General features: G+C 35.0%; 1 protein-coding gene across 1 annotated transcript; it reads right to left on the reverse strand.

Annotated features, from left to right (window-relative positions):
* Positions 1–1,094: 1,094 nt before the first annotated feature.
* On the reverse strand, positions 1,095–4,281 carry LOC129571876 (uncharacterized). Its single transcript, XM_055451749.1, has 7 exons — positions 3,763–4,281; positions 3,475–3,697; positions 3,230–3,400; positions 2,182–3,162; positions 1,742–2,116; positions 1,489–1,664; positions 1,095–1,410 (listed from the first exon to the last, which is right to left on the reverse strand). Exons 2-7 carry the CDS (start codon positions 3,695–3,697, stop codon positions 1,342–1,344), a joined length of 1,995 nt encoding a protein of 664 aa, XP_055307724.1. The 5' UTR covers positions 3,763–4,281; the 3' UTR covers positions 1,095–1,341.
* Positions 4,282–14,695: the final 10,414 nt, after the last annotated feature.

The raw sequence follows: 14,695 nt of genomic DNA on the forward strand, positions 1-14,695 counted from the left end.
TGCATTTCATCAATTTTGGCGTTCAATCGATTGAGAAAAGGTCGGACAGCTTCGTGATCGCAATCGAGTTTCTCACCGCAAATTTTCAGGAATCGAATGCCGACACGTTTCTTGAATTTGTGAAACCAACCATCACTTGCTTGGAACGATTCGGCATCTCGATCTGGATACAACTTCGGGAACAAATCTTTTGCCTTTGCTTTTAATAGCACTCCATTGACCGGACAATTCCGCTCTCGTTGATCGCGAAACCATGCGTATAATTTCTCTTCCAATTCAGGGAAGTCGGGTTTACGCAATCGCTTCAGGTCTGCATCTTTATTCGTGTTTGTGACCGATGATAGAATCTCACTTTTCTTCGATTTGATGTACGAAATCGTGGACTTGGTCACGCCGTATTCCGTTGCTAATTTTGTGCCATTCACACCTTTATCTAACTTCGACAGTATATCCACTTTTTGCTTCAAATTCAATGATGTTTTGGCTTTTTTCGGTGGTTGAGCCATTTTGAGACGTTTTACGTGCAGAATCCAATGACACACTGACATCGATTTGGTGCATCGATCCAAATCGCTGATTGCAAAACGCACATTTCTTCAGATTTTGTATTCAAATACAGAAAACAATGCATACTAATGTGATTCTCTGACAATGTGTGAACGCACAAATCTGGAAATCAATAGAACTAATTCATACGACACCTTACATCGACTTCCAAATGTGTGCAGTGGAATCCGTTGGAAGCATTCACATAGCGACGAATGAACAACATTTTTGACACGACATTAAAATTATTTGTTTATGTAAACATAAAAATGAACATGCTATCTGAAACGGTTCATTTGTCGATTGGAGTGAGATGATTGTTTCTGCTTAAACGTCAAATTCGTCGATTTCGTTGGCGAAATGATTCACACGTTACGCTTGCTTTCACAAACTGCATTTCGAACATAAAAATAATAGAATTTCAAGAAAAAAACGAAGTTCGAATTAAAGAGAGAAATGGTTCGAATTATCGAATGAAAGTGGCGGTTCGAATTATCGTGAGTTCGAATTAGCGAAGTTCGAATTAACGGAAGTCGACTGTACATGAATCAAAAAAGATGACAGTCATCTTTTTCATTTTTTTCTTCAAAAACTATTATATTTTTGATTTCGAAAGGGTACATATTGTTTCTTGTGTATTTTTATAAATAGACTATATATTATATTGTATATTAAATTGTAGGACGGTATCATTGCATAAATATTGAAAGAGCAAAATTCCAAACGTGATATATTTAAGAAAAATGTGGTGCTATGTATGTGAATCTGGATAAAATTGCATGGTCCCGTGTTTCTTCAGGCTGCGGCGTGTGCTTTGTTTGAATGGCTTTCTTTGGCAGACTCGTATTTTCCGTGGGAACTTATCTATCAATGAAGAAAAAAATAATGCATTGAAAAATAAATCTATCATTCTATCAAAAATGATTTGAAATGTCTTCATACCTTTTGAAGATAGTCCGGTTGGCTTGCAATGAATTCATGGAATTGGATGCAGTCGAATGATAAATTGTTCTTGATGATCAAATAAGACTTCAATGTTCCGAACGATAAGCGGCTTTTCTTGTCGTTCCAATAATGCTTCATATGTGAAAAAATCCGCTCACAATCACAATTTGCGCCTGAAAAATATTAAACAAGACATAAATAATATCGGTTCAAAACATCCATCAACAAAAATTTTAAATAAAACTATTACCCGGCATCATTAGCGCGTATTCAACGAGTTTTGAGAAGACTTTATACGACGCTGATTTTTTTTTCAAATTAGAGAAAACTTCCAACCATCGATCCTCTATCGATGCATGTTTTTCATTCCAAATTTCAAAAATCGTCTTTCGATCTACCACAGGAACACTTTTCAAGTACGTTTTGACATTCACAAATTCATTGAACACAGTATTATACTCCTCTTGTTTTATTAATTTTTTGGCAAGAAGCATGTCTGCAGTGTTCTTCACAGGCGATTCAAGAGTGGACCAAAGGGGCATTTCCCTTAATTCAATCCAACTGTATGTGTCGACCAACGGTTTCAAATGCACTCCCCACGTTTCCAGATAAGTCACCGAGATGTCTGAAAATTTAAATCAAAATGTTATATTCTTATATAAATGCACTTGTGCATTTTTAAATAATTACTTTGGAATTTTCGGACAATTTCGTCAATATATTCTACATCAACAAAAACTTCCTCGTGAATGCTTCGTTTATTGGCCTTCTTCAAAATGGTGTCAGTGAATGGCAGCGAATCAATAATGGTCGTCAGTTCTTGTTGAAATTGCAATGACGTAAAGTTTTCGTCCATTCGTTCACGAATTGATGTACAAAACGAGAAAATTGTTCGGGCTGCTTCGTATCCTGATACGTGTGAGCCTTCGAGTGACCGGATCACAGCTTCAAAGTATTCGCATTGATCTCGTACAAATACTAATAGGAGTTTTGATAGGTGGTGGTCAAAAAATCGGCCCAGTGCAACGGGTGTTTCTTTCTCGGTATCAAAAAAGGTTTTAAGAGCATCAAAGTTTTTGATGATTCGATCAATACAACCATGGAATCCAATAAACCGAGTGTTAGCGTAACCAAGCAACTTCATGTATTCGTCGGCATTGATTAAATGTTGTAAACGCGCGTTCCGTGTGCAACTAGTCTTGAAATAGTTGTAAATATTCACAACAGTTGCCTCAATATCAAAAAAGGGTTGAAATTGGTCACACGCTTTCTCAATAGCTTTGTGCACCAAGTGGGCCGCACAACCTATACCAACTAATTCATTATTGAATTCCTTTTGGAGGCGACTGAACATGTTCTTATCACCTCCTCGAGTCAAACCTCCGAAATTTTCCTTTGCATTGTCGCCTGAAATCGCCTTTAATTTCGCACGAAGATCGTATTTTTCCCATACAAATTTCAGTTTTGTGAACAATGTCTCACCGGTTTCATCGTCTAATTGGAATGCATCAATCAGTTTGGTATGCGTTCCCGTTTCATGTGAAAAGTATCGAACCAAAACTGGCAAAACTTTGAAATTTCCTTTGCTACTTGAATCCAAGCAAAACGTAAGAAAATTTACATCACGAATTTCTTTCAACAACATATCTATTGCCATTGGTGCCAAAACGCCTGGAAATTCAGAAGGATTAAAAAACTGAATCCATTTTGAATAAAATTGTCTGAATATAGAGCGTACCAGTTGCAATTGCTTCAGCTTTGGTTTCACTACATCTGAAATCAGGGTTTTTACCAAATACTTCACGAATGAGTTGAGATGTGCACGTAGCTGATCGAAAAGAATGGCCTTCTTTGATGAGATGATAAACAAATGTAGCTTCAGCTGCTGCGGTTTTTTTATCCGATGTCGCTATAATGAATAAATTCCGAGATATAATAAGTGCATGATTAAGTAAAAAAATAACATATAACAAACAAATTTACTCTGGAATAAGCGATTGATTGCCACTGTTTTTGACGCGGCATTTTCATACATTTGATGTACATTCGTTCCCATGTGTTGCTTTACATCAGCGATTCCTTTGTTCACGATCGAAAAATCTCTTTTGCATAATTTGCAATATGCATTTTCTCGACCCAATTTGGATTCCGCCAACCAAGACTTGTATTGTGGTATCCACTCTTTATTAAAATAGCACTTGCCCATCTAAAATAGTTTTAAATATCTTGATGCAATATGCATAATACAATTCTGGTTGCAAATTTACTTACTTTGAAGCCAAAATGTACACTTCACTATTCACTGATTCTGAATTATATTATTTCTATTTGAAATCTTTGATATTTTTTGCAAAAAATTACGTGGTGATTGAATTATTTTAAATAATATTCACTAAATTGGAACAAAGAACAAAGAAATTGCTAGTCAGCAATCGAGTCAACATGTAAAATCGTGATAATGTTTACATTTTGAATGTTGAATTTCACCATTCGTTGTAACTCAACGAAACGTCAAATGTAATTTGACATCACGCACATGACAGCTGTATGTATTCAGTATTTGGTCATTGTACGAAATTCAAATCGTATTATGAACTTCAGCATTTGTCTTTAGATCACCGAACAATTATTAAATTTGAAAGTTTTTTGTAGTTTTAATTATTTATTTCAAAATTTTCGAAAAAGATGACAAAAGATGACTTCCTGTGAAAAAAAGATCATCTACGATCATCTAAATATATGAAAAAATGCCTCTCAAAAAGATGATAGTCATCTACGATAGATGCCATATGGGACCATTAGTTTTATGGTTAAATTCGTCGTCAAACGTCGACTCGTCGTTCTTATCATCACGCTCGTCATCATATGTCAAGTTTTCGTTCGATTCATTAAATTCGTTCAAGAGTAGTTCCGCTAATTGCTCGTTATTCATTTTATTAACTGAACTTTATATTAAAACTATAAATAAATAGACTTGGAAACTAAAATCGTTCGTAAAATGTTCATTAATCGTTCGAAATTAAATTTGGTTTCCTTGCAAAAATCATCGTTTACATTCTAGTACCTTACATACATAACATTCGTTTGCGTTATCATTTCCGAAGAGAAAGAACATTGCTTCATTGACAGCTTTTTTAGTTTAATATTACCAAAATTACTTGCGAATTAATTAAAACCCTCAAAGTAATTCATTATGTACCGACGTGTGACTTGTCCACGAGTGTAGTCGCCGAAAAAATGGACCATATATTTACCATTTGACATAAATTCCTCGATTACGCCAGGCCAAAAAGGATAGCCTTTTATGTGTGCCCAGACAAGTTCGTTTTTATGCAATGTTGGTGCCAAAGCATTTTGTGGAATTCTCGGTATTTTCGTTACACGTCGCTTTGTTTGCTTGGCTTCCGTTCGTTGCGTAATTTCAACAGTTGACGATTTCTCCAGTTTTTGTTTCGATGGAGATATTATATCCTTCAACGCTCGTTTTGATTGTGGTTTTACGTCGTCATTATCTTGTTATGTTTTCTCTCGGTATAAGTAAATTAACAACTCGGTTATGAAATTCTACTTTATTTGGCAAAATAAAAATAGTAACCCTAATTCCCTAGGCGACTTTTCGTTCCTTTTGTACCTCGGCTTTCTCGGTTTCTTCCCAATTCTAGTAGCTCAGAATTGTTTTCCTCTTCGATGCAATTCCAGTAGCTCGGAATTGATTTGCTTCTTCTCTTCTTGTTCTTCGTTACGTCTTCTCCACTCGGCCGTCCATACAAAAGAGAGCGATACATTCGGTTTGAGAAACCAGTTTGACGCTTTCCTTCAACTCGTCTAATGATGTTGCCGCACCAGGTGTCGCCATCTCTATGTCAAATCTAGCTATTTTTTACATTTTGTTCTCTTATATCTATTACAATTCTTGGTTTCATTTCATTTTCATTATTTTATTTTTCTCATTCGGTTTTTCCTTCTGAACCACAACAATCTGTTTCGTCTCGCTTTCGTTTTGTCGGTACACCTTCAATCGTACGCTCCTGTAGTGTGCGGCTTCCACTTTTAAACGATTCGAAGTACTTTTCCACCTCGTTCCGATACAATATAATTTAAAACGTTCGATTCTTTGATTCAGCCCGTACCGTTACTTCAGATGTATCGTTCGTGACCGTCTGCTTTCGATTAGTTCGGACACTCGGAACTTCTTAAAGTAAAATCGCATGATTTTCGATCGTGTATTGATATTTATTATTCTGATATTTATTGATTCTTACCATTCATATCACGTTGTGGACGATTCTTGGCTGTTTGGCTTCTGGTCCGCATTTTTTATTCCAAATTTTGGTTTAGTTGTTTTTTTTTCACTAATGTTTACGTTCGTGTTCAAAATGTGTTTCAATATATTTTTCCTTAGTCTGTTCTCATTTCCAATAATTAATTTGACATTTCTTCTCTGTTTGACAAATCTGCTATAATGAATGCATTCATTACGCAGTATGGCCAACTGCATGAAAATAAATTGTGCTGTACTGACAAAAAAAAAACTAGCAGAGATCGTCGATTTCATTCATCGTTCGAAACATTTTCATTAGCCGCACGTACATGGAAAAATTAAAATAATACTCAAATCCAGTTTATTTGAAACGTAGAATTGAAGAGAAATAAATATTTCATCCTATTTATAATAAAAATTCAATATACATATATTGAATGGCAACAGTACTATTTAATGCTGCCATCACATTTCATCGGTCGTTCAGAAAACATTTCGGGCGGCAAAGCGATATCTGTCAAACCGTATTGGATTTTCTTTCCATAGCAAAAGCATTAATATTTTTAGTTGAGATTTCATAGTGTTTTTCATAAAATTTAGCGTTTAACTTTCGATTCGATCTTGATTTTTACGAGCGACACGCATCCAACGAACGAATAAGTAAGTAATCGTCACGATCAAACATTGTATGCATTGCATTTTTTTACTTTTGGTCAACAACTGAGTAACTTTTTTTTCCTTCCTAGAAGGCACCGATTAGCGACCGTTTGATCAGCTGAAAAAAAACCAAAAGAGCCGTGTTCTCATTAAGCAACATAAACTGACCGAAAGAACCGATTTAAACGAGCGTTACGAACGAGTAAGTGAAATAATACGTCTTTATACATTGCAAACATCATCAAATTCATGTTTGCTTTCGCTCGTTACGCTTGTGTTCGTCCGTTGATTGCTTTCTGACGATTTTATGTTGTACGTTTTTTTACTTTTAGTCAGTTATGGATAATAATAATTGCTACAATTGTGGTGCTCCCGGCCACAAATCGGAAGTTTGCCCAGAAGATCAGAAGAAATCACGTTGTCTGACATGCGATAAAGTGAATGGTCACGCACCCGACTGTCAAAACACCGAGTTCGTCTCTAAATCTCGGTTCAACTCGGTTACGGTTTTTGCAATGCAAAACCACTTGAAAGTCGAATTCCAGATAGTGACGGGCGATTTCTACGTTCAAGATGTGAAGTCCAAGGTTGCGATTGGCCACGTTCCACTTTGGCTCTCAATGATTGACGCATTCGTTGGTAAAGTCAAAAAATCGCTCGAATTTGCTACATCGCGCACGATGAATCGACACGTTACATTCATCGATGTCAAAGGACAACCTGTTCTGTCGTTGGTTTTCTACGAAAAAATCCTGCGCATAAACGGTCGCACCACGTTGGATGAAAAGGGTTTGCTGTCGTACAATCGCAATTCAGTAAATGGAATTACTGAAAAAGTCGTCTGCCGAATTGGCATCCAAAACACAGAAGAAACATTCAAGGTGCGCATAAGCTGTTACGGGCATAAACATGTGTTTACGGTATACCCGAGAATCGGTCCAGTGTCAGTCGACCCGTTGCAGCCTATTGCGGTCAAGGGGCAATTCACTAAAAAGTTGTATTACTTTTTTCACGTTGTATTACTTTTTAAGCAGCGTTGTATTACTTTTGAGTGATTTACCCTTGATTGCGGTACAACAGCCACAACCATCAGCGAATGACGGTGTAATTGCTTTAAATTTGGTGTTCGATGCACCAGCTCCAAGCGACGAAGAAGGTGCCGTTGGTGGACAAAATCTTTCTGCAAGACTTTCACTGTTCACCTCAATTTGCCTGGTCTCGACCGTTCAGTCATCAACAATTCATTTTTGACGGACATCGCAGCCATTTTACGACGTGAGGCTGAAGGCCGTCGCGCTATCAAAAACGAACGTGATTAATCGAGATAAACGAGCGTTGCCAAACAGCAACTGATACCATGATTAAACTTCGAACGTTTCCGTAAAAATTTACTCTAAAATCTAGAACAGATTCAGATTTCAACAAAAGCAATGAAGCTTCCAAAGAATTTTTATATTACTTTCTTTCTTCTCTATTATATCACTAAATAATGATTATCATATCAATCCAATGAATGGATACAATCGAAAATATTTAGACGAACGCGAACATTAACCGAACGATTACCTTAGCTTCGAACGTTTCGATCGAAATTTACCAAAAAAATCTAAACAAATACTAGACAATGTGCAATGTTTATTTTTGCCGGACGTTTTTTTTTTTTTTCATTCAATACATTAAGTATATAAAATGTTACAAAACATGAAAAATTTCTATATTCTATAAATAAATAAACAGAAAAGCGGCAAATGTCTTTTTTTAAGTTTATATTGTGATTATTGCTTTATTTTATGTTTTTGATCATTTTCAGCTCGAACATTGTAATCAAAATAACCGTGACCTAGATATAATTTCCGGAAATGATACCTAATATTTCTGGAAATTAGTTCCGGAGATTATATTTAGACATAATTTCCACAGGTATAATTTCCGAATAGAATTTTCAGTAATTATTTTAGGGGTAGCCCGGAATTGTTTCCCCAGGTTTTAACCCGTAGCGCCAATCGTCTAAATACAAATTTTCTCGAAAAAATGACAAAATCATCTAAAAGACTCCAAAAACATCTATGGACAAAATGTTTATTCAAAGTGACAAATCCATCTAAAATGCTGAATAAATAATTCAACAAAATCATCTAAAATTTGCAAATTTTTTTACTAACGAAATCGTCTAAATACGAGTTTTCTGGAAAAAATGACAAAATCATCTAAAAGACTCCAAGAACAACTATATACAAAATGCTTATTCAAAGTGATCATCTAAAACACCTTCAAAAATCACAAATTCATATCATACTATTTTCATCCTGAAAAAATCGCCTGAAATATGCCTAAAACCACTATGAACAATAGTTCATTTGAAATATCTTCTTTATTAATAAAGAAATAAAGAAGAATATAAAATTATTTACATAAGTCGTTTGCAAATGAAAAGATATTCTCCGGATTGGAAAGCCATCTTCAGTTTTATCAAATTCACTGGGTATGGTTTTGATCATATTACTTTATGGAATCGTTTTTGGCATATTTCAGGCGATTTTTTTGGGATGAAAATATGTAGTATCATATGAATTTGTGATTTTTGAGAGTGTTTTAGACGATTTTATCATTTTTGTATTTCAACGATTTCTTTAGTAAACAATTTAGCAAATTTTAGATGATTTTGTTGAATTATTTTTTCAGCATTTTAGATAGATTTGTCACTTTAAATAAACATTTTGTTAATAGACGTTTTTGTCAATTTTGCCAGAAAACTCGTATTTAGACGATTTTGTTATTTTAAAACCCGATTTTATTAAGAAAAAAATTGTCACATTTTTAGATGAATTTGTCAAAAAAAGGGACGATTTCTTTTAGACAATTTTGTCATTTTTTTTAGACAATTTTGTTTTATTTTTAGACGTTTTTGTAAGCAGCCATAATACACTCTCGAAAATCAGTCATATCTATTATTAATATACCTTGTAGTAAACGCGTTCATAGTATTTCACTTTAGTAGCGGTGTATCCTATTAAGTTTTCTTGTATTAGTACTACAGTAGAATTTAATAGGATACATTGCTACTACAGTGAAACACTATGAACGCGTTTACTACAAGGTATATTAATAACAGATATGGCTGATTTTTGAGAGTGTAATAATACTAAATACTAAATAGAATCTCCTATTCAAATTATTGATTTATTGAAACAGGTGATATGGAACCGGTGGCCACATCTTAAAAATCCAGTTTGTCCATTACGGTCCATTAAATTCTTCCCGATTCTTCCAAACAAATGAAGCACACATCCATCTTTTTGTAGCACCGTTCAAACGCGAGGTCTCCGGCGAAAGATATATTCAACCGGTCATCCTTCCGCTCGATCATCCGATACACTCCGATCATGGAGCGATACCGAAAGCTTTGAAAACACGGCAGCATGTCTTGCTCGTCAGATAAAAACGAGCCATAGACAAAAATATCCAGTATTTTAGAAGATAATCTTATCAATCTAAAATAAAAGATAAGATAAGATACTATCTTTTATCTTATCTAGATGGTTCCTATTTCTTATCACTTATCTTGTTATCTTATCTATATCACCAAAATTCATCATTATCTATCATACATTTTTAGATTAGTATGAGATCAGATATTTATATTTATGTATCAAATATTGAGAGTTACACTTGAAATTCTGCAAGATGTTTTTACTTGCAATTCAAAAATATTTTTAGAAATATTTACCTTCTTCTGTCAGTGACAGGTTGTCACATTATTTGTAAATTAAAAAATACAGTTAGACTGACTTGAAAAAAATAAAGAACAAAATGCAGTATAACTGTCTCTGAATTTCTTCTTGTCAATTTTATTTCAAATGCATTTTCAAACAAAATTTATTAGTCTTGCTATAAACCAGTAGCACGTCGATCAACACCTTTCTTGGAATATTGTTTATCAATTAGCGTTCTATTGTGTTTTAGGAGGAGAGTATTTGCAATTTTTTTTGCAGATATTCGGTTCCGACGGGGCGTAAAAATCATTAGGCTTTGATTAAAAACACGTTCAACTGGTTCTGATGATGACAATGTTGTATTGTATTTATAAAAAACAGCACGAATATATCGGTATTCATTTAGAATGTTGGTTTCTTTTCTCGAATCAATAAGATATCGGGAATCTTCTGTTTCAATTTAATTGTCAATGGAATTACGTCTAGTGTTTCGGTTTGTTGGAAACAAAATAACAAAATCGTCATTGTAGTAGAGCTGTACTTTGTGGAACAACAGTTGAACTGTCTTCATTCTCGTTGCATAACCGTTTGCATTCTGATACTAAAAGATTTCTTGCAAACACTTTGTTTTCCTCGCTTGCAATAAAATTGGTTTTGTAACGCGGTAGTGTGGTTGCTGATAAAATGAAGTCCCCGACGAGAAATTTGCGGTAAAATAGGTGTACGTCGACTATCCGTCGCATATCCGCAGATACTCGCAATGCGAATAGGTATCCACAATAAAAGTTGCCGCAAAATGTTATCGCTGAATACCCTGCGACTATTCGCGCTGCGATAAATGTGAAGTTGTAACTGGATCGAGTGTGACATTTCGACTTGAAACACTTTAACATACAATCATACATAAACAAAGAAGCAAAGAAAGCATAATGAGTAAAGATTATTTCAAAAAAGTTTGGGGCGTGTCGAGAAATACTTTAAAAAAGGAAGCGGCATTAGCTGGTCCAACTTTGTTGAAAAATTTGCGAAGTAAGTTAATATTTATATTTTGATGCGAAAAAAGATAGAAATTTGTTACAACATTTTCCACAGACGCAATTAAGAACAATGGGCAATCTGATGATTGTAATTTGGAAAACGTGCAGGCAAGCAGTTCATGTCCGAAAATAAATTCGTTCTTATCAGAATGGGCCATTCAGAATAATATATCTCAGTCAGCGTTGGATAGTTTATTGGATGGATTGCGAAATCAGGGTCATACTGACCTTCCCAAGTCTTCGAAAACATTACTAAACACAGCACAGTGTGCTAATTCAATGATTTGCGACAATGGAACATATTGCCATATTGGGATCAGCAAAAGTTTACTGGCTTTCTTTTGTGCATTATCCAAAAAACAATATGAAATACCAGAAAATGTTACGCTGGACTTTAATATTGACGAGGTTAGCTGTAGTAAAAGCAGTCAAATCGTGTTATGGCTGATTCAAATGAGTGTGCGAAATATTGACATTTGGGAATGTGACCCTTTTGTTATTGGTGTTTTTGAAGGAAAACATAAGCCCAACTTAAATTCTTTTCTAAAAGAATTTGTAAAAGGAGTCAACACACTAATATTGAATGGAGTAAAGTACAAACACTTGACAGTTCGGATAGAGTTGGGATACTTCTCTTGCGATACACCTGCTGTGAGTTATATTAGAGGCTCAAAGGGTCACGCCGGATTCAACTCCTGTGTAAAATGCACACAAAAAGGCTTGAAACTAGACTCCCGTTTAGTGTTTCCAAATATTACTATCACAAACAGAACATATGAGGATTTTCGCTGCAGAATTGATCCTGAACACCATGTAAAAACATCGATTCTTGAATCAATACGTGAATTGGATATGGTTCACGGTTTTCCTTTGGATGAAATGCACATTGTGCATCTTGGTGTTGTCAAGAAGCTGATTTCATTTTGGAATAAGAAGTTTACTAAAAGTAAACTTGAATCAATTGAAACCAGCATAAAAATGATTGATTCATATCGACCGTTTGAGATTAGGCGTCAAATAAGAAATCTCAAGCACATTGCACAATTCAAGGCGAATGAATGCAGAACGTTCTTATTAATAACTGGCCCAGTCATATTGAAGGAAATTTTAGACAGAGGTTGGTTATAGATAAATTTATTTATATAAATCTCATTTATCGGATATTTTTATTTGGAGCGCTTACGCGCAGACGACGATGCAAGTGCAAAGCAGAAACGACGAAGCATGCACACAGCAGAGACAGCGATGCGCATGCGCTGTGATACACAGAAATGGTCATTGTGAGCAATACACTGTGACGTCGTTTCTGCTTGCTGCGCCTGTGTGTTGTTTCGCTGTGTGTGCTGTTCATGATTTAAAAATATTGCAACGGTAATTCCTGTCAAGTGTGCAACAAAAAAAAAGGTGAAAAACCAGAGGTGCTAACCATTTCCCCAATCATTTTCCAGATTGGGGAAGTGGTTTGGGAGAAAATAAAAGGATTTGTACATTGGCCAAGATAAAATCCTTTCCGTCCAATACAATGGTCATTGTCGTCTAGTTTAACGACTATAGAACAACAAAAATTCATATAACACAGATCTTTAATTTTTTGCCTAACTTCGATAAGCATTCGAAAAATTTTAAATCGACCGTTGGCTTGGAAAAAGCTGCCAAGGAGGGCTTGATTTTTTACGGGACAATGGTTGGAAATTCTAAATTTTAAAAATAAAAATGTTGATTCTGTGAAAATATATAAAAGTTTTGATTTAAAAGTATTTCGTTTTTTATCTTCCCTCCTTTCAAACATTTATAATGCTGCAACACAATATGTCAAAAATAAATGTCATTTGTGCCACAGAACACCGCCAAGTGAATTTTTGTAGAATATAGAAAACATTTACATTTTAATCAAAATTTTAGAACAAGAAAATATTTTTAAATAGCAATATTGTGAGTGAATAAATATTACAAATTGCCCGACAAGAAATTTGCGAATAATCGCATTGCGGATAGTTGGCGAGTACAATGCGAATACTCTGAAAGGTCATGCGCAGCCAACTTCAGGTTGGAACTGTACTGTTGTTCGCAGCGCGAATAGTCGCAGGGTATTCAGCGATAACATTTTGCGGCAACTTTTATTGTGGATTCCTATTCGCATTGCGAGTATCTGCGGATATGCGACGGAGTATCAGCGTACACCAATTTTACCGCAAATTTCTCGTCGGGTTGTATTTAGTTTTGTTAAAACAAACTTCCAAAGAATTCAATCCATTGAAAACACTCAAAGTGGTCCATTAAAAGTGGCTGCGTACACATTTTGTTTCTTGTCAAATTTAGTTTGACGTGAAATGGATTCCGCTATATTTTTCTTTACTATAGCAAACGTATTTACAGCAAATTGAAACATATGTGTTTACTGCGCAGTTCATATAGGCTAAAAGTAAAGTTTCTTAAGAAATTACGTGCTACCAAGTTATTTTTTAAATCAAGTCATAAAATGGAAGGTGAAAAAGTTGAAGCAAACATAAAAGACCTCATGGTTGTGACTGTTTTACTAAAAAACGTAGAAATGCGTCTTTTTGCAATGCAATTCGAGCTAGGGGGAAAGAACTATTGGTATATTTACTTCATTGACACGTATTGACAAATATTCACAGGCATTTGCACTGCGTTCCGTAGTGTTATTGTTGTTGTTTTCTTCTGTTGCTTCGTCTCGTTCGTGGCGAGCAGGAATGACAGTTGCAAATACGCACATTTTATTGACCATTTTTGCATGCATTCGCAGCTAGTTATTCAGCGCATTGACACGCATTGACGCGTATTGATCCAAACTCGGTAGAAAATGCGAATATTTACAATATTTATATTTTCATTTACTCAGTTCTTTCCCCATAGAATCCGATATCGAGAAAATCGAAAAGTGTGCCGCTTATTTAGCCAATGAAGTGGTGGTGAGCACATACAGCGAAGCTGAAGACAAAATATCTGTTGGTGCAAAGTGTGATAGCGAAATACAAGTTACATCCAATAAAGCGGTGACGAGCAAAAATGTGAACAGCAAAGCTGATAGAAGCAAAGACTGGATCGATCGTATGCTTCAAATGGTTTGTCATTTCTTAATCACGCCAGCAACAACTTCTTGTTTCCACTTTTTGTTTTGTTTGCTCAATTTTAAATTTATTCCAAGAAAAAAATGTAATTGATTAAGTGACTTGTTTGTGTGACAAACTGGGTAATATTACCGGTGATATAATTGTAGTGGATTAAATGAAAATTAAAACTTGACAGAAACCAAATTAACATGGAATTTCCCCTTAAAATTCGTAACCACAAATCGCATTTGAATGCATTTTATTGTTTAGTCGTTGCTATTTTGAATGAATCACTTAAGCAGAGCAGCGGTAAGTATGTCGACAGTACTTTGAGATAAAATGATATACATTCTTTTTGGACAAAAAAAAAGAAAATTTGCAGAGTTGTGAACTGAACAATTTATAATTAGTTTCTCCTTCAAATTCAACATACAGATATTTTTCAATATTGAAGCTGTCTTT

Source organism: Sitodiplosis mosellana, unplaced genomic scaffold, assembly GCF_009176505.1.
Source record: "Sitodiplosis mosellana isolate CC-2019 unplaced genomic scaffold, AAFC_SMos_1.0 Smas_scaffold_3603, whole genome shotgun sequence".
NCBI classification, from domain to species: domain Eukaryota; kingdom Metazoa; phylum Arthropoda; class Insecta; order Diptera; family Cecidomyiidae; genus Sitodiplosis; species Sitodiplosis mosellana.

Coding starts and splice junctions, on each gene's coding strand:
- LOC129571876 (XM_055451749.1), bottom strand. CDS start 3,697: ATGGGCAAGTGCTATTTTAATAAAGAGTGGATACCACAATACAAGTCT. Junction 3,163..3,229: donor AGCTGAAGCAATTGCAACTG/GTACGCTCTATA, acceptor CTGAATTTCCAG/GCGTTTTGGCACCAATGGCA. Junction 2,117..2,181: donor AATTGTCCGAAAATTCCAAA/GTAATTATTTAA, acceptor TTAAATTTTCAG/ACATCTCGGTGACTTATCTG.